The sequence below is a fragment of the Sceloporus undulatus genome, chromosome 6, assembly GCF_019175285.1.
Source record: "Sceloporus undulatus isolate JIND9_A2432 ecotype Alabama chromosome 6, SceUnd_v1.1, whole genome shotgun sequence".
NCBI lineage: Eukaryota > Metazoa > Chordata > Lepidosauria > Squamata > Phrynosomatidae > Sceloporus > Sceloporus undulatus.
Window position 1 is genome coordinate 19,408,572 of NC_056527.1, and position 26,103 is coordinate 19,434,674.

The 26,103-nt window shown below is 39.5% G+C and overlaps 1 protein-coding gene across 3 annotated transcripts in view; it reads left to right on the top strand.

The window, feature by feature from the left end:
- Nucleotides 1-20,850, top strand: part of NRP1 (neuropilin 1) — a 168,995-nt gene extending 148,145 nt beyond the window's left edge. For 2 of the 3 annotated variants that reach the window (XM_042474180.1, XM_042474181.1), the window contains exons 13-17: nt 5,643-5,780; nt 9,097-9,368; nt 10,834-10,927; nt 12,923-12,979; nt 15,917-20,850. In XM_042474180.1, the coding sequence (XP_042330114.1) occupies nt 5,643-5,780; nt 9,097-9,368; nt 10,834-10,927; nt 12,923-12,979; nt 15,917-16,209 (854 nt within the window). In that variant the 3' untranslated portion in view covers nt 16,210-20,850. The other variant, XR_006104564.1, reaches the window with a different exon arrangement.
- Nucleotides 20,851-26,103: the final 5,253 nt, after the last annotated feature.

Sequence of the window (26,103 nt, forward strand, 5' to 3'; positions counted from 1 at the left end):
GAAGTGTCTATACAAACCCAACATTTGGGAAATTAGGACTAAAGGTTTGCCTTTAAAAAAGAGAGAGAACTAAAATTCTCCAGCAATGGACATTCAAACCATAGGACATAACATTTAAAAGTACAGCTCCACTCTGTTCCCTGACAAACATCATATGGATTCCCAGCCCTATATGTGTTTCATCAGCATCCAGTACCACTGGGAGGTACGGGGGATGTGAACCACACCAGGTGACACCCCAGAAGAGGAGGCTTAAACCCAGTTGGTCCCCCGTCCTCTCCAGGGCGCGCAGCTTCTCCCCCACCATTTTTGGGGCTGTGTGGCTTTCCCCCGCCCTCTTTGGGGCAGAGCAGCTGCTCCCTGGGGCCACATGGGGGCATGTCCAGCTGTGCAGTGGCATGTCTGGCAGTGTGCCCTGGATGTCCACTGGAAGTCCCACCCCCCACACCAGGTGACACCAATACTAGGGATGCCACTGTCAGCATTAAGTCTCACTGGGTTCAAACATGCTCCCAAATAAGTGTGAATAAGAGTGCAGGCTTAAACACCTTCTAGGGCTGCCTTACTCAGATCAATCAGTGTTCTCCACTACTGCAAGTATTTTTAAAACTAACTTTTGCAGTGCACAGAAGAAATTGCCCCATCAGGATGCTAAGCTGTTACCACTTGGTGATAGGTAACTTCCATGTGGGGTGCTTTAAAAGGAGTTTCTATACGACAGCCATAATAACATTAAACTTGATAATGGCATTGTTTCCCCAGAGTTTCAAAATGGATATGTGATTAGCGGCATTATGTCCTTTCTTACTCACAGTAGAGCTGTCAAAATGTGTCAAAGCTCTGTGGACTAAGAAAGACGAATGGCATCACAAAGAGGTTGCCCGCTGGATTGTTCATGTAGAGTCTTAGCAGTTCCAGCTGTGAGAAAGATGTGGCCAAGAAATGCAGCTGTTGGCTACTCTCACAGGCCAGATTTGTTATAATTACACCATACCATATACCCCTCTGCACTTTTAAAGAGTCATATGGACATTTTGCTACACCATCACCCATCAACTCTAATTTAAACAGCTTGTTAGGCAATTAGTGCTGCTGGCATTTTCTGCTTTTCTCTCTGCTCCTGGAAAACCTTGAAAACTACAAATGTTTTACAAATTGTAGTTACAAGTTATAGTAACAAATTGTTTTACCAAGCAAAGCAGAATCAGTGCTGAATAAGATTACTTTTGGTTGCATTACCTCAAGACAGTAGCAGTCTCATTAAGTTCTCCTCAGATGCCGGCAAGGGAGATGTGTGATATTTCTTTAAAGAATTCAGAGACATAGCCGTGTTAGTCTGGAATATCAGTATACAAAGGGATCTTGTAGCCTCTTTGAGACTAACTGAGCAAATGATGTGGTAGCTTAAGCTTTAATAGATATGGTCTACTTGCTAAGTACTTCTTCACTCCATGTGTCTGAGGAAGTAAACCAAGTCTATGAAAGCTTATGTCTTTTGCTCAGTTAGTTTCTTTAGAGAATTTTACATTTTTGAAAATTTTTTACATCTAGTGGGCTGTTTTGGAATATTGCAATGCACTAAGCTTGTATCTACTTGTGCAATCATATTTCTGTGCCTGTCTGTGTGAGAATGTGTGTATGTGCATGTAAAAGTGTTTGTATATGCAGGCAAGTGAAAAGAATGGAAAGAGAAGAAGAGGACTCCCTCCAGTGTCAGAATTGGTTGCCATAATTGTCCACTATTTCCAGAGACAAAATGTGGAACCATTCAAGACCAAACTGTAGGATAACTGCAGGACAAAACTCAGCCCAAAATGTAGGACATTTAAGAAAAATGTAGGACCTTAAATGTCCTACATTTTGGGCTGAGTTTTGTCCTGCAGTTGTCCTACTGTTTGGTCTCAAATTTGTCCTACATTTTGTCCCTGGTAATAGTGGACAACTATGGCAACCCGATGAAAATAATACTCCTCAAATCCCTTTCTATCCCCCACCACAGTCGTTGAATAGATTTGTGGACTACTGTATCCTTCAAGCCCCCCCCCCCCCCCAAATCCAGGGCAGAAGGGTAGGTGCAGCAGAGCAAGAAGGAACATCATGGGCTGTATTCTAATAGCTGGTGCACCACAACAATGTCTGCATCACCATGAAGTATATAGCCTCCCTGACCCTCACTCAGCTCCCCACCTACCCCACTCTACCATCAGAGTCTTTCTCCCCCCTGAACAATCTCTTTGAAAACTAAAACAGTCAAATAAGCCCTGACAACTGGCAAGAAGGAAAAAAAATGATTAAATTATTTGTTCTCCCTTGCAGGAATGAATAATTTTACACAGCACATCCTTAGGGATAAGGCTAGTTGTGCATGCCTGTGATAAAGAGAGAGAATTGGGAAAGGGGGTTGGCCTGTGTTGATCATGGCAACCATCACCCCTTGGCCCACAACCCACATATAACCATTGGGGGTGAAAAGATTTGCTTCCATGTCTGTGCTTACATTCTGTATGTGTGTGAATTTAATCAGCACTAAAATTACCAAGAGAAGATTGTAAATTAGCATCAAATAATTCCAATAGCATATTCAAGTGGCATTCTTTCTGCTTAGGAAAGGTTGGTTTCTGCAGTTATGATCTATGAGGGCAACTACCTGTGTTTCTACAGAAGGTGGATATCTGTTGTTTCATTCTCAGCCACAAAATATATCAAGCTGATATGAACTTCTCTGTGTGGCACAACCGATCACAAACCTGTCATATAGTTTAAATGTATGAACATATGGAGAGTATGCACTACACCTGTGATGCTCAGTCTTTGCAGGCTATCATTTATTTAACTCTCAATATGTAATTTGTGTTAATTCTTTTTAGCAGATTATTAGCTGTTCTCCATTTAATTGAGGAGTCATCCTCTTTTTTCCAGTGTCCTTCATTTTACTATGAACAGCTGAGACAACCTACCAGCTGTGGGTCAGAGTCCATTAGTACCATGTGTCATGTTTTCAATATCACAGGAATGCTTCTAGTGTAGGATTGCCCTTCACTACGTCATTCCTGTTGAAAGAGTATTGAATTGTTGCGCTATCATTCTTCCTAGCTGAAGCCAAAACACAATCAATCATGACAGCAAGACAATACTTCAAACATGAGTTGCTCAGCCTGTCATGAGGTTCATGGGAGTTTCTTTTCCCCTTTTTTAATTAAAGATAAGTAATAAAGAAAGGAGTAGAATTATGTCTTTGGGCACTGACCCTCTTAGCTGTTGAGAGTATGGAGCTGGTTAGCTATTTAGGAGTTGTCCTTAGTTAAGGTAGAAACTATATTACAAACGTTCTCAACTATAAGAAAGGAATTTGATCTATTTAGAAACTGTTTGGGGGAAACACAAAGGAATTCCACCCATTCTACTAAGTGGGTTTTTATTTTCCTATTCAAATTCCATATTCTATTGAAAAATAATAAACTGCTTCATGTAAGGCCATTGGACAGAACTGGGGAGAAGTTGAAAACAAGATATGATCTCATCCTGACAAAAAAAAGCAACATAGCACCAGACTTCCCTTGTTTTACAAGGAGCTTCTTTTGAAGCCTGCTTTGTATTTGGTTGGCTGTAAGCCATGTTTGTCTCTTTCCTTTCCAGATTTATTCTTTTAAATGCTGCCATCTTGTGGGTCTTTTAAACAGCATATGGAAAAGCTTTGCTTTATTTATGTGTGATTATTTTATGTTATGATTAATTTCTGTGTAAAAACAGGAATTTAAAGCACTCAAAAGCCCTTACTATCTCAAATAGACAAGAGTCTAAAATTTTAAAATGCCTCTCTTTTTTACATTATTTTTGCTTGGGGATTCCTTTTGAATTAATATTGTTAATTGTGATATTGTGAAATAGTTGTTCCTCTGTAGACAGGCATAATTTTTGAATTGTGTATACTTTGAGTAGGATATCAAATCAGACACAAGCCTAGCAAACAGCAGCACTCTGCACATAAACAGTATCTGCATTCAGCCACACATCTGAATGCAAATCCAGAATCCAGGTGCACATGCAACTTATTTAGCCAAGCAGTTTCTGAATTTGGTTCCTTACTTGGGTCTCCTTATCTGAACTAAGGTGCCAAATTATAATGAAACAAAAACGCCACATAACAAATCATTATTCCAATCCTGGGAAAGTCCTGGTTGAATTTTGAGAAATTCTTGAAGCATATGCTCAGGAAACAGATGGAGAAAACAGATTATTTAAATGTAGAACAGAAATCTGTACACTGTGAATACCTTTCTCTGGTGGCCAAATAGGATTTAAGTCTATTAAGCAATTTCCCTAATAGTGCTTTCATATATGGAACATTCTCTGATATTGGAAAAGATCTGCACAGCCCCTGTTATATAGAACAAACCTGTCTGCATGCAAAGCATGTGCTCTGATGCTCAGCAATGGCCCCTTTTTCAATGACAGAGCTCAAAGTCAGCTTTAAGCAGGCACTCGGAGCTAACGCAACAAACTACCCTGCACTTTTTTTCTGCCTAAAAAATACATCATGGTACATGGAATTGCCTATATGCTTAACCAAATAACATATTCAGGAATATATACACTAAAAATTGAATGATCGCTTACTGATACATTGGTTCTTAAACAGGGAAAAAGAGAGGGAGTCTTTTGTCAGTTAAAATTAGTACAGTGGTTTGAATACTGATTATTGAATTAATAATCAATTATCAAATTAACAATAAATTTAGAATTTAAGGTACCTGAATAAAAGGGGAGAATCATGCAGAAGTTGTTCGACTATAAATCTCAGCATCCCTAGCCAGCATAGACAGTTGTGAGTAATGGTGGGAGCTGCAGGGAAACATTGTCTAGACTCAGGGACACACATTTCCCACCCCTGGTTTTTACACCCCTATGTGAAAGTGTCTGCAATGAACTTCAAGTGTCCTGCACTCCCGCTTTTCACATCTCCATTCGTGAAACCCTTCAGGTTTAATGGCAGTCTCAAATGGTCAGCAGGCAGCTGCCAAAGACTTTAGAGGATTCACCATTATTGATCCTTGCTCATATCAATGCTTTGGGTGCCATGTTTACGTTTCCACAATGACCTGAAAAAATGCCACAATGGGGCCTTATGTAGACATCAAAATAATGGGCATCTTAGAGCTAACTACCACAGTGACTGCTGCTGCCGCCGCTGCTGCTGCTGCTCAGTGCCCACCACTGTCAGTAGGAACAGGGCCCTGGTGTCAGAGAGTAAGGTGCTTTGTTGAGGGGTGCTCACACATGGTAATGGTTTTCTTTCCATTCCTCCCTGGCTTATGCCAAATTTGAGTTCATGACTGCATCTAAAACAGTGAAATATGATCCATACTTGTCTAACATTCAAGTATGTGAACAAGAGTTAGATCTTTGTTGCAGGTTTGTTCACCTGAAAGTAACCCATTTTTGCTGTTATGTTCAGCAAATGGTACAAGATCTAGACAAGTGTTATCCCAAAACATCTTGATCCCATTGACACTTCAGGGAATAGGTTTTATCAGAATATTTGAAATGCTTTGAAACAATTGAAGTTATAATTTTCCAGTATGTATATTTTTCATTCTCTCTCTTCTTCCCACCCTACCAATCCTCCCACCCTGTCACTGAAGAACTCCCAGCATATGGTTTCAACTGTGGATTTGGCTACAGTTCTCAGAAGACAATCTGCCGTTGGGAGCATGATAGCCAACTGGACCTGAGGTGGGCTGTGCTTACCAGCAAAACCGGACCCATTCAAGACCACACAGGTAAAGTAGGGCTCACATCCGAGCTAAGGTTGCAATGGGAGGGAAGGGAGAGTAAAAAGGGGCATTGTGTTTAAAATCAAAAGACCTGCTTAGAAGTGGTATTTTATGTTACTAAATTTCACAGTGATGAAAAAGGCAGTGCTGTTTCAAAACCTTCAGCAGAATTATGGCCAGGTTTTCCCTTTTTTTTTTACCTGAAGTGTGTACCTCCCCAAGCTTTTGCCAACAACACTTAATGCTCATTTCAATGATCCTTTTAGGAGCCCCTTTGCAGGCTTCCTGCTTTAATAAGATCTCCAGCCATCACATGCTTCCTGCTTGTTTTTCAGTGACACACTCAAAGCCCAGTGAGCAAAGGGCATTTTATGACCTCCGTGCCTCCCAATTATTGTTCTCTTTTTCATTATGCAGATGAGTCAAAGATGCTGGCAATGACCTCCCATTTCCATTTTCAGAGCACCCCCCTCACTTCATTATTTAATGAGAATGACAAGGAAATTAGACAAAATTGGGCTCCTTAAATTTAGAGACACTTTCAATTGAGTCTGAAGACAAGTACATTTAGTTTTAAGGGGTAGGGGAAAAAACTTAAAATACTTTGACTATAAATGGCACTGTACAAATAAATGGCATCAAATTAAGTGAAAGGCAGTTAGCTGAAATGAAGGCTATAATAATGGGGAAAATCATGCAAAGTAAAATGAAATGACTCAGTAAGATCTGACATTGAAGGGAGGTTAAAAGCCATGTTAGCCAAGGACTGACAAAATCTAAAAGGCATGCATAAGTTGAGCTCTAATTAAGACAAAGAAGGCAGAGTTCCTGACCCAGCGCTGCAATAATATTCTTGAAATGAAAAATATTTGAACTTTGCCATGAGTGTCTAGAGACAAGCACAACTTGTCCTCTTACTGAAGGGCTGGAAAGAAAATGACATTTCTTAAATGAGGTTTTGTTATCACTGAGCTTTAGAGTTTCAGGTGCCTTTTCACATTCCAGGAGCTATAATCTGGAAATGTTTTCATGGAAGAACTGTGAGTCTTGTTCCTTCTTTTCTGCTGTGACATTCTTGGCAGTGCTCAAGACTCATTTTGCCAGCGTTTTAAGGGGCACTTTGGATATTTTAGTTAGAAAAGTGGAGCTTAATTAATTAAATGCAAAAGCACTGTTTGTAATTATTATAGAATTGTGAATGGGTAAACTGAGTTGGCATGGTCATCTGAGATCCAGGAGTAACGCTTCTTTAATCCTTTGAAACATTCACTCTTCACTTACAGCTTTCATACAGCTAACATTAGCATTAGTTATGACTGCAAAAATGGGCATGAAAGGTCATTGGGGTTCCCAACCTAGTATATATCCAGGAGCCATCCACCTTTGCCACCCATTCATTCCCTAACTCTGTTTGCTCCTCTCCTTCACCTGCTATGACAAGCAAGAATCCAGTGCTTTACATAGCAGTTGAGGGAGAAAAAGCTGGAATCTATACTGAGTTGGGAATGGTGGGAGAAGGCATGGCCATCATATGTTCTGATGCAATACAAAATTTAAAAGCATAAAGGAATTGGTTCTCTCACCAAACTGTAGAGGTTCTCATCTGGGGATGCTTGAAAAGTTTGTTTATTTGGAAGCAAATTCACTGATTCTCACTTCCTTTGTTGTTACTGTTTATTTATATAGCACCATAAATTTACATGGCACTTTACAGAGATTAATTAGTTAATTGGACATTTCCCTGCCCTCAGGCTTACAATCTAAAAAGACATGACACAAGAATGGCAATGGGGAAGTGGAAGGGGAATAATTCCAGCAGTTTTTATCTCCCCCTAAAGCCTGGACCATGGCAGATAGACTGGAGGGAGGGCCCTTCTTCTTACTCTAGGCTAGGCTCAACGGAGCTGGCCTGCCTCTCTCCCTCTGGGGCTGGATGGTATCAGATGGACTGGAAGGAGGGTGTTTTACTTTGTTGTTGTTGCTGTTGTGTGCCTTCAAGTCATTTCCTAAGGTGAACCTATCATAGGGTTTTCTAGTCAAGTTTCTTCAGAAGGACTTTGCCATTACAGTACCATCATCAGAGAATGAGAGAGTGTGATTTGCCCAAAGTCACCCAGTGGTTTTCCATAAACTTCATATTAAAATGTAGAGGTTGTTTCAGATGATTAAATACATATAAAATATGCTGCAATTTTGCATTAATTTTTAAAGCCTCAGATGTATGGGGAAATAGGGTGAAATGAACTGGCTTAGGAGGAGGGGTGATTAGTTGCACTGCAGCCCTTGGAGAAACACTGTTCACATATTTGGGGAGATAGCAGTATGTCCATGGGAGATTGCATGAATGCCCAAGATTTCTCCAAAAACTGGCACATCAGGGGGAAGACTTTGCCTTGACAGATTAGTTTTTTATGAAAGTTATACAGTAGAATGGGATACAAATATGCAGTTCTCCTATATATTTTCAGAGATAGTACTTCATGGTTACCATGATTCCTTCCAAATATCTGGACTGATTCTAGGATATTTTCAAGGAAGTCACCCAGTTCTTTGGTCTACTTGATTCCTGCCTGTTGGAAGTTGTTTTAGTAAATAACTCTTTCATTCAGGGACAGGCAACCTTGTGCCATCTAGATATTTTGTATTACGACCTTGATAATCCTATACCACCGACTGTACTAACTGAGGCTAATGGGAATTGATGTATTTATTGAGAACATTTATACCCCACCCTTCAGCCAAAATAAAGGCTTCCAGAACATAATACAAATTGGTGATTTTATAATTTCCTGACCGCAGGCTTACAGTCTATACAATTGTGTAAATACACAAAAAGGGGAGAGAATTAAGTCCAGCAAACACTAACTGCTATTCTCTCTCTCAGAGGCCAGAGAAATGGCAGTTGGTACAGATGGGAGGGCCTTTTGTCAGCCACTGAAATCAAAGCATGATGGCATTGTATTTCAAACATCAGGAGGGTACTAGGTTGTCAAACCCTACTGTAGCTTGTGTGGTCACCTGACACGGTGCACTTTACCATTTCTACCAATACTGTCCCTTGAATTTTTCAGTGTCCCTTATCCTTCTCCTGTATGGGATGATATATCAGGAATGTTCATGAACTAAAATGTTGACTTTGCTGGGAAGGGGAGAAGGGGAGAGAGCACACTACAAGGTGACCTTCAAGCCTTTTTGCAGGCTTACAATTCTGTAGCAAATCTTTAGATAAGGTCAGATCAGTTTTGGAGTGTTTGAGCTTTATCACGCTTAAGGGAACCAAAAGTGGGGCATTATTTCTAATGCAGTATTTTTGTCACAGCAGGAGATGGCAATTTCATTTATTCACAAGCTGATGAAAACCAGAAAGGCAAAGTTGCACGGCTCATCAGCCCCATCATCAACCCACAGAACTCTGCACTCTGCATGACTTTTTGGTATCATATGTCGGGGCCGCACGTTGGCACATTAAGAATCAAACTGCGATACCATACACTTAAAGAGTATGATCAGGTCTTGTGGATGCTTAGTGGAAATCAAGGAAACTGCTGGAAAGAAGGGCGAGTCCTTCTTCATAAATCTGTGAAACATTATCAGGTAAGTAAAGATTTGTAGGTATGACTGAGCCTTTGCTCAGAGGTGTATAACACATGCTTTATGTGCATGTGCACAGTTTCTGACTGAATCCTCAGAATCTCTGAAGCAAAGATTGCATGGACTGAATCTGGGACCTTCTCCACATAAAGCCCATATTCCAAAACTGAACTGTCACTTTCTTTCCACCACTCCTTTTCTCACCCTGCCCTTCTCTCACTTTCTCTTCCTCCCCACACAAAATGTTATGTGTGAATGATAGAACATTCTTGATCGATGTCTGAATTGATCACATATAGAAAGCTTTTGAAATTAGGTTGACAGTTACAAGTTGCCCATCCCTGATTTAAAATGATCTCAGGGTGAAGAACTTCTGCTTATAACATTGAAGATCTACTGCCAGCCAGTATAGAAGTCCTTGCTAAAGTGGGTCAATGGCTCAACACAGTACAGGGCTCATATTGGTATAACCAAGACTTAGCAGCTGTCTGCATTTGTACACTTACAGATGTAAAGGAGGGCAAATTTGTATGAACTGCTCAATAACAAAACACTCAGTTTTTACAGATTGTAAGCTTTGATGGATTCAGAGTCACCTGTTCTGCTAATGTGTGCAGAAATGTAAGCTTTTCTTGCATCACATTTTTCTTCTCTAAAAGGAATGATTTCTCCTTCCATATTATTTACTGGTTGATTAAATGATTAATTGCAAAAACTTTCATATCATCCTTCCATCAAGTTTTCATATTTTGAAAGAGAGTGAAGCACAAAAACATAAGAACAATACAATAAATTTAAATACTGTTTAAATACTGTTAGAGGAATTAAGCCCCCTCCCCCACACATGTGAAGTGAAAGATGTTTTTGGTTGGCACTCATTATCAGCACCCAGCTCAATTACAGAGTCAGCTGCTCTGAAGAAGACAGTAGCATCTCCCACAGCAGATAGGCTCTTAACAGCCTTGGAGTATTTGTATTTGTGAAACTGAAAGCAGCTTTTGCTTCAGGGAGGTTTGTAGATCAAATGTATATAGATCAACATGCTCATAGCATTTTTCTACTAATTCCTCTTTCTCGTTAAAAATGATCAGATAATAACATAAACATGATATCATGAGGGAAAATCAGAGGGGATTTGTTCTTGACCATGTGCAAATGTCCAAGGCCAGTTTGTCTAGATAATTTGGAAGTTGCATGTTTTGTTCAAATATTTTCATATTTCATAGCCGTGCAGATAAGAAGGCCAGTCTGTTTTACAAATAACGCCTCACGTCAGTTCTAACTTAATTATTCATATGGTCATTTTTTTAGAACTTTAGAAAATGTGAAAAAAGGGTAAGACATACCTAGTCTTGACAACTGACAAACAAATAGTATCACTTTTTGCCCTCCATTGATATGCTTGTCAAAGAATAGGAATGCTTAACCTCTGGTTTTCTACATCAAACAAACACAATGTTTTTACCAGGTGATGGTGGAAGGAGAAATAGGGAAAGGAACTGGAGGAATTGCAGTTGATGACATTAACTTTGACAGCCACATAGCCCAGGAGGAATGCCGAAGTAAGTAACTTGTTGTGAAACATTTCATGTGGAACACTATGAATTCTTGCTATGGCAGCTTCATAACAGATACAGTGCTCCCTCGGGTTACGAAATTAATTCGTTCCGCCGCCGCTTTCGTAACCCGAAAAGCCTTCGCAAGCCGAAAACCCATAGGCGCTAATGGGGAAAAGCCGCGATTTCGTGTGAAATAGCGCCGAAAAGCACCAAAAATTTTTTCGTAACCCAAAAAAACCTTCGTAACCTGGAACAGTTATTTCCTATGGGATTTTTTCGTATCCCGGAAATTTCGTAACGTGGGTATTTCGTATCCCGGGGTACCACTGTACAAGGGTCCTACTTTCCACCACCACCACCACCACCCCAAGTATGCAAACTGCTTTATAACATTCATCACACTTTAGCCTTTTGAAATTAGACCACTGATGAATCGGGGTGAAGCAGACTGGCAGCTTGGCACAGACTCTGGCCACTCCAGGCCTCATTCCCCACTTGGTGCAGGATCACAATGACCATATACCATACTCTTGCAGCCAGCAGTCGCCACAGTCCAGAAAGTGCCACCAGCAAGAATGTTTTGCATTCCTTTTGCTGGAAGCCCCGGACTGCCTTAGGTGGCTGCAGTGCAGCTTCAGTCCGATCCAGGGACATGTGTCATCTGTATGCCACACTCCCGGATTGGCCTGAAGTTGATGCTTTTGGTTAGTGTATTTCAGGCCTCAGTGCTGTGAAAAGTTAGCCAGTTTTCATAGAGTGAGTCACACTTGGCTCTGCATAGGTTGGGGCTATTTGTGAACTTCATGGCTGTGCTGGAATTTGACCATATAATTCTTGTCATTCTTCTGAAAACTTGTGTGATCATTGGCTTAAAGGCCACAAAGGCAATTAGGCTGTAGTTCTGTGGTCCGTGAGGTATGCTCCAGAGTTCATAAAGTGGAGCATCAGTAATACAACTTACAGTATAGTAATCATCATCTTTATCTATGTAGCCTAGTAGTGTCTACTCTGAGTGGCAGCAGCTCTCCAGGCTTTCAGGCAGAGAGAATTCAGTTGCTACTTGGTAGAGGTGAAGATACAATGTATTGAATCTAGGATGTTGTTGTTAGCTTTCAAGTCATTTCTAAATTATGGCAACCTAAAGGCAAACCTATCACAGGGTTTTCTTGGTAAGATTTGGTCAGAGAGGGTCTGAAGCTGAGTGTTTGTGACTTGCCCAGGGTCACCCAGTGGGTTTCCATGCCTGAGCAAGGATTTGAACCCTGGAACATTCTCCAGTGACCACAGAACTGTAACCTAATTGACTAAAACATAGACAATAAATACAGGGTTGTTGTTTTTTAGGTACCAGTCTGCCATCCTTGCATCTTGTTCTGCTCACAAAATGTGTGATACTAGAAATATGGCATAATATTAAATCCTATGGGGAAAATAGTTATTTATAAGAGATACTTAAATAGAGATAGGAAGTATTTTGTTTCATGTCAGTTTACATTCTAGACTCTACAAGCTGATTCCACAATTAAGCTCACTTGTGTGTAATAATTTATGTAGGATTGTGATCAAAGGATGTATATTTTACAATTGAAACCCCAGGTCTGTCTTGTTCTCTTTTTTGGACACGACAAGCCATTTTTATTTTATTTTAGGCAACTAAGGGCTGCTGGTGTATGATTAAGGGGCTTTATGGTACTGGGCTTCGAGATTATGAATAGATTGAAAGAAATATGCTAATTTTACCAACTGATTTTCATTTTCCATAGACAGAAACTCCCTGCTGATAACTAAAACTGAGCCAAGATGGGGTGGAGGGAGGACTTTTAATCCTTCTTTTCTTCTTTGCTAATTTTGGGAGACCAGGTTAATGAACAGTTATGTCAAGCTGACATAATCATGCTCCAAGACAGGAGAAAATTTCTAAATACCATTATTGCCAGCATGAGAGCCAATCAGTATTTGTCACCCTAATAATCAATGTCAATTCTCTTTGCTTGCTAGAGTCAAACGATGCAGGAAATGAAATAGTTGAAGTAGAGCCAGATATTAATCAAACAGGTAAAATGCTTCTTTAGTTTAAAACTTCTTTGATTGTCATATGAATTTGTGCATCATATTAATTTATCTTAATCTTCATTGCAGTAATGGCTCTTCTATATAAACATATGCAGAGTTCATTTACTAGTGTACAAACATTTTAAAGTTTTATACATGTTTTTAAAATATATAAAATCTCTTTAAAAGATGTTAAGCCTGGCGACAGACAAACTGCATAGAAGAGTGTTTGGTTTTCTTTGAGGACGTGGCAGCAGGTGGTGTTGAGAGAGGCATCATTACTTGCTGTGTATACTGATTTTACTGAATTGTCATGTTCCAAACACTGTCTGGGGAAATCAACAATAACAAGAGCAGAACACATTGTATAGAGAGGCAAAACAAGGGCTTGTTTTCCTTGCAGCTGAGCTGGGAGCTCATTCCAATAGTTTTAGTTCAATAGTGTTATTCTGTAGTAAACAACACTAAGGGAATAAAATTTGTGTCTAAAGAAATTCCAAAAGAACCCAGACCTCAAAGGTGCATGGAAACAAAGGTATTGGGTTTGTTGTTATTGGTTGGCTGATTGGTTGGTTGGTTGGTTGTTCAGAATTAATATTGTTGTCCACAAGGGAGGAATCTGGTTTGTTGCCTCTAAATTGACTCAAAATATGTAGGGAGAATTTTGTGTCCAACCATTTTATATCCTCTTCCTTTCAGCTACCTAACAAAGTAAGTTCAGGCAAAACCTCCAAGACTAACTTCCATCATTTAAAAAAAAAACACTGGAGAGATTCTGGTTCACATGTGGAAGGTCTTGTATTATACACATGACTGTCTTTAGGTCCTGACCATACACAATGTAGAAATTCATTACTGAAGCCCCAGATCTGAACCTGGACTTACTAAATGGCTTTATATTAATCTGCTTAAATGGCATGAATTACTTTACCCTGAGAGGTGTTTTGATTTGTTGATTTTGTGGTGTGGTCTTTTATTTCTTTTTCACTTTGTTTCATTTCTGATGGGTAACAGAATCTGGAATAATTTTTGAAGAAATTTCTGTGTCTGTGAATGTATTTTAATGAATAAATAAGGCAACGTGCATGGATAAAAAACATAGCTGATCCCTTGGTTCAATAAACCTTGGTTCTAGAAAGCCATTCTTGGTTCTAGAAAGCCATTGGGTCTAGAAAGACTTTGTTCTAGAAAGCCATTTTAAATACCACAACATTTATTTAGTTATTGTTAGAAATACTTGTACCTACCTTTCCACCCCAAAATAGGTAATTAATATAAAGCCATTTAGTAAGTCCAGGTTCAGAAGTATTGTAAAGAAGTATTGTAAAGTATTGTAAATATATATATATTGTAAAGTATTGAAGCAGTAAAACAACATAAGTCATACAAATACCCATTGAAAGCAGCAACAGTAATAAAATTCACAGATGTTCAAGTATCCAATGATGCTTTACTAAAAATCATCCCTGAACAATGCTGATGTTAATGAAAGTATGAAGGCATAGAGAGGAAACAGCTAGATCTTCCACAACAGAGGATTCTTAGGCGCTTTACAGAATGCCCAAAAAGGGTGCTCTGCCAGCGCCCGTGTTGGCTGCGCCAGGGAACCGCAGCGGACAAACCGCGCAGTTCCCCGGCACAGGAAAAAGAAGCCGCAAAAAGCGGCTTCTTTTTTGCAGCTCGGTAATGACACTGCAAGGCGCCAATGGCGCACTTGCGGCGTCATTTCCATGCCACGATGTGCAGACACTAAGTGTCCACAACGTCAAAATGGCAGCACCCATGTAGAATCAGCGCCGCCATTTTGTACATGCTCGGCACGTACTAGGGTTAGGGGCGTCTGGAAAGGACTTTTTGGCGGTGTGGAACTCGCCTTAGTTGGATAAAGAAAGACCTGCCTCACATACCCAGCAGCTGCATGTCAGATGACAGTGGAAGACAGAGCTATGAGACCCTCTGCAGACCCACACTGTCCACATCGGTTCATAGGGGTAAAAACAGTTCATTAATTTTCCAAACCTCAATGTAAAACCAGCATTTGAAAGTTGACATAGGAACTTATCAGAAGACACTACAATTGATAAAGCCATTAGGATTATACAGTAACCAGCCAGCAGCACAGCAATACAGACAGGAGCTGCCACATGGGTCAGGAATATCAGCATGCACAGAGATCTTGTAGCATCTTTGAGACTAACTGAGCAAAAGAAGTTGCAGCTATGAAAGCTTATCCTACAAAGTCGTTTGCTTAGTTGGTCACAAAGGTGCTACAAGATCACTTTGCATCTCAAACAACTGAATTGCCCTAGTTTGTACTGTTTAATTAACATTCCCAGAATGTTATTTCTGATTCCCAAAAGCTGGTGGTTGTATGCCTCGTTGAGGGTTAAGAGGAACTGAAAATATCCATCATAGTGTGCCTGCCCACTGCTGCTTTAGGAAAAAATAAGGACCTAATCTTTATCCCTTTATCCTGCAGTAGCATTCTGAGGTTTATCTGGCCCTCCTGTTCATTATATAATCATACAAGCAAAGATTTATATAGGAAAAAACATATCTATAAGCCACATGATCTCAGGATAGTCAGCAATTCCCCTGCCAGTACACATGTCTATTGTTGGTTTGATTTTAAAGACCCTGCTGATTTAACCAGTTCCCAAACACAGTTGAGCTTATATAAAAAACATTGAGACATGACAGACAGTTTAGGAAAACAGACTTGTATTCCTTGGTATATTGATTTGTTTTAAGCAATAAAAAAGTATTTCTGAAATAAATTGTCTTTCCATAAGCCAGACAGTTCTCCAATTCCAGCCCTGTCTATATTTTCTGCTGTCTCCATGGGGCCCAAAGTACTTCCAAAGATTGTCTGCCTGCTTTTCTTTCTTCCCTGTGTGTATTTGCTCAGCATTATAGCTGTCCCTCTTTGTTCTACTGTAGGATTTACTCCTGATTACCGTGAAAATGGGGAGCCCTACAATGATAACATCTCCAGAAAGCCGGGTAATGTTCTGAAGACTCTTGACCCCATTCTCATCACCATCATAGCCATGAGTGCGCTGGGAGTCCTTCTGGGGGCCATCTGTGGAGTCATTCTGTACTGCACCTGTTGGCACAATGGAATGTCAGATAGGAACTTATCTGCACTGGAGAACTACAATTTTGAACTTGTGGATGGCGTGAAATTGAAAAAAGATAAACTGAATGCACAGAATACTTATTCAGAGGCGTGAAAAGAATATAGCTAAAGAGGTTGTGGAGAATTGAGATGGAAGGACATATCACTAGCTTATGCTGGGAAACTGTGGATCTTCTTTTACTGTACAGGCTGAAAACCGCGTTGGGGACGCTGAGCCAAGCTTTTCTCAGGAGCTTCAGTGAGTGTAACAGATGTACTAAAACATGGACAACAATCTGTGTTAAACAATCTGAATCATGTACAGTCTATTTCTGTTTCTGTTTTGATTTGAAATAATCAAATGCTGGTGTTGAGACCAAGTATGATTGACTTAAGAGGGGATGTTTCTTTTGGTCTTTCCTATTTTTATTTTTATCTGTCCTTCCTCCCCCGTCCCCTTTCCCTCCTTTCTTGGTTTTGTTTCCTTCCTCCCCATCCTTCATCCTGTCTGTTCTCTCTCTCTCTCTCTCTCTCTCTCTCTTTTTTTTTTTTTTTTTTTTAACTGTGCAAAAATCCAAGATGCTGTCACAAAGTGTATTTTGGTGGGGGTCCTTTTGGTGGACATGCTGTCTTTAGCTCAGTGCCCAGAAAAAAATATCAGAGTAACAGCAACCTAGTGGATTCCTGAACCTGTATTTGTGTATAATTGCTTGTGTTGTGCATAGGCAACGGAGGGTTAGGGTGTTTTTGAAAACAAAACAAAAAAAGTACTGTAGCATCAGTACTAGTATAGTGTGTCAGCTCTGTTTAACAAGCAATACAGTCAGAATTTTATTGGTGTTTCTCAATGTTGTACTAAACTTTGTGCTTGTGAATTCCATACAAGAAATACGTGCCATCATCCAGAAACAACCGGCAAACCAAGTGTACTGCCTCTAATTGTAAGAAAACAAAGCAAAAGTCCTTGGCACTGGCTAGTGTGTGTCCTCTCAAGTGCCTTTTTGTTTGTACTGCTTCTCATTGTGTTAACATTAACTCCACCTTTGTCTCTCTCCAGTTAAAGTCCTTATTACTTACCCTAAGGGCTCACTGACTAACAAGAAAGTATATTTTAGAGTAAGTAAACCTTGGGAAGGCAAGGGCTAAGGAAATTAGACAACTTGGTGGCTTGATTCTTCCACTTCCTGTATTTCAATTTAATGTTTCTGGACCATTTTTGTACAAAGCTGCAATATTTTCCCCCTTCTCCTTTTATTGTTCTTTCATATAGAATGTATTTTCAAATATAAGCACTCACTTCTCTCTTTCTCTCTCTCTTTCTCTCTCTTTCTCTCTCGCTCTGTCTAAGTAGATTGTTGCATAAACATTTGCCATTGTCAAGAAAAGGAAAATGCAGCTTTAATTCGCTGGTAATGGCAAAAAAAATGGATTTATTAGACTATGTTTTGTTTTGTTTTCCTGAGTTTTTTTCTTATTATTTTAAGTAAGGGAGATTTAACTTTACACTCCAAAGTTGAACTTTGGATTTCTTGTTAACAACATAAAGTGAAAGTATCTTTTTCTTTTAGTAAGCCATGAAATCAGTCTTTTAATTCTGTGCAAGGCTTTCATATTAATAGATAGCAAAAGAGGGTTGTTTTTGATTTCTCAAAACAAAGAATGTCTCTTGCCATCTACTAGCCATACTGTCCAATGTAAGGGTGATTATCTTTGTGTAGGACCCTTTCGTCTTAATTCGGGTTACACTGATGCTGCTACCAGTGGTGCTGTGTTGGCTTGGTCAGCAATGGATAAGCTAAAAATCAATCAATCACTCAATATATGACACATTAATCCTAACTGAGTTAATATATGACAGATTGAAAACCCATAACATTTTAAAGGCAAGAATGTACATGCCAGGTTCAAAAACAGATCATGCTGTGTACAACATTTGTATTTCCCTCTTTCTTTTTCAGGAACAGATTACGTGATACTGTCCAAAAAAAAGTATCTATGTAAAGGAAGCAGCAGCTGACACAATGCATTTAGGAATTAAATTATTCTCCAAAAGAGGTAGTTAAGATTTTAAATTACAACTAGACGTCGAGTCATCAGAAGGGGATTTTGCCACATCAGTTTATTGGTAGTGGGGAATATTTTTGATGAAATATACCCTTGCATGGTGAGAGTTGGTAAGTATCATGTCAGACTAAACTTTTGAAAAGTTTGCAAGACTTAACTCAGATTTGCAACAACTATAGCAATTGCCCAAAGATGGCAGAATTCAAAGCTAAACATTTACCACAAAGGAGAAGGAGTAATTCCTAAATGCATTATCCAAATTCCACTTACTGAAACAACCTACTAGTTAATTATCCCAAAGAGAAGATCAAGCCCAAATAATTTTCAACTGCACTTGTTTCATGTAATATCTAGTTGCATTATATAATTATCAGCTTTGCCATAGCAATGGTTACCATGTGGGCATCTTAAGATCCATAACCTAAAAGCATGCAAATATCATTTGAGACATGGGGCTTGCCTTACACGAAGACATGGCCCTGGCAGACATCTAGGAACAATAGGTAAACATATTTCTTGATGATGAGAATGGACTTGTTCATGTGGAGACAATTTCAACTGAGTCCATCTGGTGAAGTGTTGCCTATTCTGGCTGGCTGCAGTTCTCCAAAGTGTCAAAGAGGTCATTTTTGCCTCTATTATAGGAGATGCTTTTAAAACTAGAGTTGTGCGAGATTTACCCTGGGACCTTTTGCATGCGAAGCATGTACTCGACCATTGGATTGCTTATCCTTTAACTCCAGATAACTTCCAGTAAAGTCTGTTCCTTGGAAGAAGTCTTGTGCTTGGGCTGATACTTGAGCATATGAAAGCTTTGTGTTATTATGGCTCATTCACACATGTTAATAATCACTCTTTTCTACAACATAACAGGTGATTAATATGCAAGTGTGAACTACTGCCAGCCCAGGAGAGTACAACATGTACTATTATTTGACACTTATTCAGTGCAAGAAGTCAGAGGTGACATGTTCACTGTTCAAGGGTATCTAACATGATGATACTGGAATCCAACCCCTGTCAGTCTTAACATGATGACTTTTCAGTGGTGAAGAGAGCTGTAATTGAACATCTGAAGCTCACAGGTTCCACGCCCCTGGCCCCACAGTCTCAGAAACAAATTCCACTCTGCTCAGTAGGACTTATGCCTAAGGAAGTACATGGGGCTGCAGAATGCTTTTAAAAAATGTTGTATGGATCTTAAGTTGTGTGTGTGTATACACACACATACACATACTATCATAGACAACTCTCATGGGACAGCAAAGAACATGATAGTGTGAATAGCTCCAGCATATCTTTCCCTAACCTCCCTGTCAGAAAACAAATGCTCCTTTCCTAGAAACCTAACTAGGCTTGTCCAAGCCTCCCTTCACACTTCAATTCACACATTTCAATTTGTTGAAACTCATTTGGGTTTAGCTAATTGTTTTGCTCTAGTTGGAACAGAAAAGGGTTGGACTTTAGTCCACCCAGCATTGGTCCTGTGTCCTCCATTTTCTTCAGTGCATGCCAGCGCCACAGAAATAAATAAAACTTGATGCATCCAACCTTTCTTCCTATGGCTCCATCTCAAAATATCTGCTGTTTTGCCAAATAAATGTCTGTGGTGGAGACATTTTAGCTGTGGCACCATGGCAAGATGGCAGGATGACACCATCACATGAGTATGACATGAATAGCAGCTTAGCATTTAGCAGGTGTGCCAGTGCAGATATTTGAAGCTAATGTGCTCCCTGATGGCTAGTCTCTTCCATGCCAGCAGTTTGGTGAATCCTCTCTGGGTTTTAATCCAGACATTCAAACAGATTTCCAAGGTGCAAAGGTTAACCCCCAAAATGGGATCAGTGCCTTTGACAGCTCCTGTAATGTTCACCATAAACCTCAAAGATTATTCATTATTCTACTAGCATGGAAGCCACCAGTCGTCACTGAGTGCATCAGACTGCAAATGCCATGGGTAGAATAAGAAAACCTATTGCTATACTTCAGCCTCCCTCTCCAAGCCTACTACCCCTATGTGTCCCTCTTCAGCTTGCCATCTAGCTGGAAGTTGTGGGAACTGTAGTCAAATACATCCAAGAGCAGTGAGTTATGGAAAGCTGTGGTTAATGTTGAACACCAGAACAGAACATTGGGGATCTTATTTTTTTCAAACAGAAATTGAATCAAAACTGCCCTTCAGCAAAGGAAAAGTGATACTGCAACTTTTAACAAAAAAGAAGTTATCTTGCACTGATAAATATATTTAAAAATTATATGTTTATAAAGTTATTAATTTGTAAAGGCAGTGTTACAAATTGTTCAGTTTATATTATTTTAGATTGTTTCATAATTTTGAAAGTGTAAAATAACATATTTTTTTCTTTATCAAACAAAAAAACCCTATAAAAATCTTCTGTAGTGAAAGGATTTCATTTTACTAGTATGTTATTGCTTCATGTTTTGTACCATCATGAAATTTTGTGCAAATTTTTTTACAGAAATTTTTTATTTTCTATGACAATATGACACTTTTAAATTGTTATTTCAAAAGTGAACAGCGAAGCCTTAACTTTAAATGATGTTTGTATTCTCGGACACTGAGTAGCATTAAAAACAAGCAAACATAGGATTGAATTGTAATTTAAATTTCCAGACAATGACTACTACATTCCAAAGAAACAGTTGAATTAAACATTTTCATAAAATACCCCATACCTTCATGACTTTTATTGTGCTTAAAGCTGTACTGGTTTCAACACAGCATGCCTTTTCAAAACGTCTTAACAAAATGATATCATTTGTTAAGACAAAAAAACACATTGCCATCAAGAAAAAGTCAAGGCTCCACAGAAAGAAATTCCACATTCAAATGCACTTTCAGAATATCCCATGTCACATTTCTTAGCTATTTCATATTCAGATCCCCTGAAACTGAAAGTCAGCAGAACATTCCTATGCATATCTACTCAGAAGTAAACTTCATTTAATTCCTAGGCTACACTATAGTATGGCAGTCTAAATTGCAGTTCATGTATTCTGGATGGGATTGCCACAGATACTCTCCAGAGAACAAAATCTTTGCATTTAAGTTGTTTTCTGGGTGCAGATAAGCTATTTGCAAAAGTTTACAGAATTGCAGAAAAACATACCTTATTTATCAGGCCTACTGATGGTGGCATAGAAATACTACCTGACACCAGAGCTTGGAAACAGTGACTTGGATTTGTGGTCGGGGTAACAGATGTGTATCCTAGAGTTACACATTTATAACTATTCATATTCTTGATTCCTACATGTTCAATAAGTGCAGGAAATATGTAAAGATCATAAAAGTCTGCTAATTCCGATTTACAAAGCAGTAGCTGCTGGGACCAACATGGATCTGTTCTCCTGTCGATTGGGGTACTGTAAACTGATTTTCCACCTCCTCTCATGAGCAGTATTCATTAAAAGGAGGAATTATGACCTGGATCTTGTTTGTGATGGTTGCACCAGAGATTGCTCGTGGTAGGCAATGGAAACATCAGTCTGCTGCACCCCAACCAACAAAAAAAGAGACTCCCATCACTTACAGTTGCACATGCCTGGTAAGTCGGGTTTCAGGGGCAGAGGGGATGCCATTTAAAAATTAGAATCTCAGTCCAAACTTTTGTTTTTGTTTTTGGACTGGAGGACTCTGGAAGTTGTTGTCCAAAAACAACATTTCCAAGCTATGGGCTGAGCAGTCCACTTGACAAAGTGGAAGCAGACAAGCAATCAACCAAACTAGAAGAATCATTTATATGTCCTTTTTTAGACCTAAAACCTAATGGAATCCTGTTGGTCCCATGTATTATTAGACCCCAGCTAAACTGGAAACTGTAATATCCTTCTCTGGTTATCTAGAGAATTGGTGCTAAACTGCAGCAAAGGCCACAACAGCAACTCTCTCATACTACAAGGTACCAGATTGGTGTAAACAGTGGATTGGTTGGGCCCCACTGCCAGAGTCCTATCAGAAACATACTCAGGCCCGTTCCACACGGGCCAAAAGTACGTACGCAGCACGTACTAGGGTTAGAAAGGGGCGTCCTTTCCGGACGCCCCCAACCCTAGTATGTGCCGAACATGTACAAAATGGCAGACCCATTCTACATGGGCGCCACCATCTTGACGTAGCGGACACTTAGCACCCGCATGTTGTGGTGCGGTAATGACGCCGCAAGTGCGCCATTGGCACATTGCGCCATCATTACCGCGCCTCAAAAATAAGTCACTTTTTGCGGCTTCTTTTTGCTGCATGGAGGAGTCACACAGTTTGGCTGCTGAGGCTCCTCCATGCAGCAAATGAGGGCGCTTTACAGACCGCCCTTTTGGGCAGTCTGGAAAGCACCTCAGTATTCTATTCCACTGCATTAACCCTGGAAATGGAACAGGAGATACTACTAAGAAGAGCTCTTAGGTACTTTTTTCAGATCATCTTAATTCACTTGACCTGTATGTGGGAGGGGATGCATCAATACAAGAACCAACTCCAATCAGCAGCCCAAGGAAGACTTTGGGGCCCAAACTCAAGGTGTTCCACAGCACTGCTAGTAGCCCTCTAGAACATCTTGGCTGAGTTCCATTAAGCCCATTGGCAAGATGTATGTCAGTTGTATACCCTTCACAAGAGTGTTGCAGAAGGAGATAGTGGATAACACTGTAACATTCCCAAAAGAACATACACTGGCATAACCAGGTATTATGCCTAAGCATCTAATGAATGTTGGCTGGAATTCAAAATCACAGTTATGGATGCATAACCTAGAGTTATACATTTTTAAATGATTCATATTTCCAATATCTATATATTTAATAGATTGGAAATATGTAGGGATTGTAAAAGTCTCCCAGTCCTGTCTTACCAGGAAGCAGCCACTGCAAGAAGAGCCACGGTCTGCTCTCCTGTAGATCAGGACATAGCAGACTGAAAGAAATAAATGAATAATACATTTTTCAGTCTCGACTCTAGGGCATTTTTAATGGGCATGAAAATGTGGCCTCTATTTAATATGCACATAGTTCTCTTACTGGAATTCCATATGTGGGATAGCCACAGAACTCCATAAAGGCCACTGTAGCAGAGCAATTAAGGGAACTAGAGATATTCATGAGATATCCTCCAGTCAGATAACAGAAGAGATATATGGTATTATAATTTAACTAAAGCTTCAGGTTTTAAAAACTGTGGTGCAAATAACTGGAGGGATGAAGTAAAACAGGAAGAAATTAACGCTTTTAAGAAATCACTGCTCCATGAACTGACAAGCTACTCAGTATAAAGAGTGGGATAAGATAATGACGTGCCGTAATATGAATTAGCCAGACTGCTGAGATCAAGAACCATTCACATTACTAAATTTAATACTTCTCCATCAGTTAGAACCAAGTTTACAAATGGTGTCTCAAGAGAAACAAAAACTGAATTTTTTAAATGTTGTTTTTTTAAAAAAAAAAGTCATGTGGAGTAAATATGAATATTAAAAGGCAGACAAGGATCAGACTCACATGGAAATGGCAATGATAAGAAATATGAGTTGTCCTACCCTGACTATAATAAAAGTTTTCAGGTGAAAGGCTATAAACTGAACACTGGAGTCATTTTCGAGGAATTAGTCAAAACCCCAAAATGGCAGCATATATGAATGCGAAAGAAAAATTACAGAGATAGCTTATTGGGAATCCAGTTGGTAGCCCCAACTAGAGTGGACTTATTGAATCCGTTGAATTTACAGAAATGTTAACAGCAATTCAGCCAATGTTTCTATTCCACAGTAAGTCTACAGTGGGACGTCCAACTGAATGTAGATGTTCAAGTTTTGCTGAACTATTTAAAAAAACACATAATTGTTCCCATTGTTAAAGTGACACAATATGATTTAGTTTTAAAAGGCAGTCTGTCCCTTTGGCAGCACGAACTGCTATAAATTAAGGTAGTTATTCTCTTCCATGTGTGGCTGCCTCGTCTTCGCATCCCGTAGATAATATGGACAAAAGGGAAAGGCAATGAATACAGGGCAGGGGGCCAAACCAAAGAACTGCTATAAAAACAGAATATTGTTTCACAGCATCATGTAGTTTGGTCAGCAATTATTTCTATTCAGCCACTACCTTTTGAGAGAGTAGCATACCCTAAAGGCACAAGATCCTGTCTGACCTTGGAAGCTAAGCAGGATCAGCCTTGGTTAGCATTTGGATGGGAAAGAGACAATGACTACAAGATGCTATAAGGCTACATATTGGAGGAAGGAATTGGCAAAGTCGCCTCTGAGTATTCATTGCCTAAGAAAACATATGAAATTAATGGGTTCGCTATGGGCAGGGAAGGCACTTGAAGGCATGCACATACACAGAGAGTGCAGTAGGCCAAGTCTCTAATCCTAGACCATCTAAATGCCCTCCTACCAAATCATTGTTCCAATGGTTGACACAAATATCATTCCTTATTTGCCCTTCCATTGGTAACTACTATTGAGCTAGACTTGTAGCGGCCCCCAAAATGTGCCCTTTGAGAGGATCTGGACTTCAGCTCCCAGAAGCCTTAGCCATGTTGGCCAATAGTCTGGGATTCTGAGAGCTGAATTCCAAAATCCCATAAAGAACACAGTTTCGGGACCACTGGGAATGGTTCTAAAGTTTTGGGCTCCCAAATTTTTCAGACTATGATACCCAAAACTCCCAACCAGGAGACCGAATGGTCAGAGATTCTGGGATTTGTAGTGCAAAACATGGGAGCAGGTGCAAAGTTTTAAAACTGCTATGCTAGAGGCCATGATTCAAGGGATCAGATTATTTGAGGGTATCTTTACGAGCTGGTCTCTAATTTCGGATAATGGAATTTATCAATACAATGCCTAAATTCTTGCTGCAACAGCTGTTACTACATTTGGTCCTACTATTACTATATAACCTTTTCTGCCAGCAATGTCCTGGATGCTCTTTAGAACTTTTCCTGATTAAAAGTACTATCATACTATCAAGCTATGCAAGGAGAAAATCACCTTGAATAGAATTCTGGAGTAACAAGTCTGAATTATCTAACATTAATGTACAAAGCTATCAATACTGGTGCATCATGGATCCTACATAGATTACTATGGAAGACAGTTATGACACAGAGCAATGCCTCTGAAAGATCAAAGCAATCACTTAGAGGTTGAGGATGGTTCCTTGTAATCTTGATCCAAGCTCCCTTGATGAATTGCTTCAGTTCTTCAAAATGCCATATTCAAAGGCTAATACAATTCAAAATGTCAAATAAGAGGGCTTTGGATAATAATTCTTGACAAAAAGCTTCAGGAGCCAAAAAAAAAAAAATACCCTTCAGCTGATCATTCTCCTGGAAGATCTAAGGCCAGCAGTAACTTGTTAATGTGCTTATGGACTACGTCCAAGGGCCATAACCAGAAAACCTCTACATCACACACGAAAATATAAACCAAGCCAGATTTTGAAGCACATCTGTATGATTTGGCATGAACCCAATATGGCACAAAAGACAAAATTATGCTGTGTTACACTGCTATAGAGTGTGTTTGACAGGAATACCTTTTGACAAAACGTTTCTCTTTAACTTTCTCCTCATTCATACACTAATTAAACTCTATGCAATTTCTAGAAGTCCAAATTAAACTTTGCAATTCATTGCTTTTAATTTGATGTTAGAAATGCCTCTGTTTTCTTGTTGCTGTTTTTGCAAAGTTTGTCAAATGCTCTAAACCACAACATCATAAAATGAAAGATAGCAATAATTCTTTTAACCTGGGGGTGTTCCCACATGAGGATGGTGTTGGATGATCATCCTGTATCAGGGAATTTTATGTAGCATTCAGATAAAATCGGACTATGTTTCTCCCCTATTGAGTCTATCCTTTTTTCCTCCCTTTCCATAGAAAGGATTTAGGAGGGAGAGAAAGATATCAGAGCAGTGCCAGTTTTC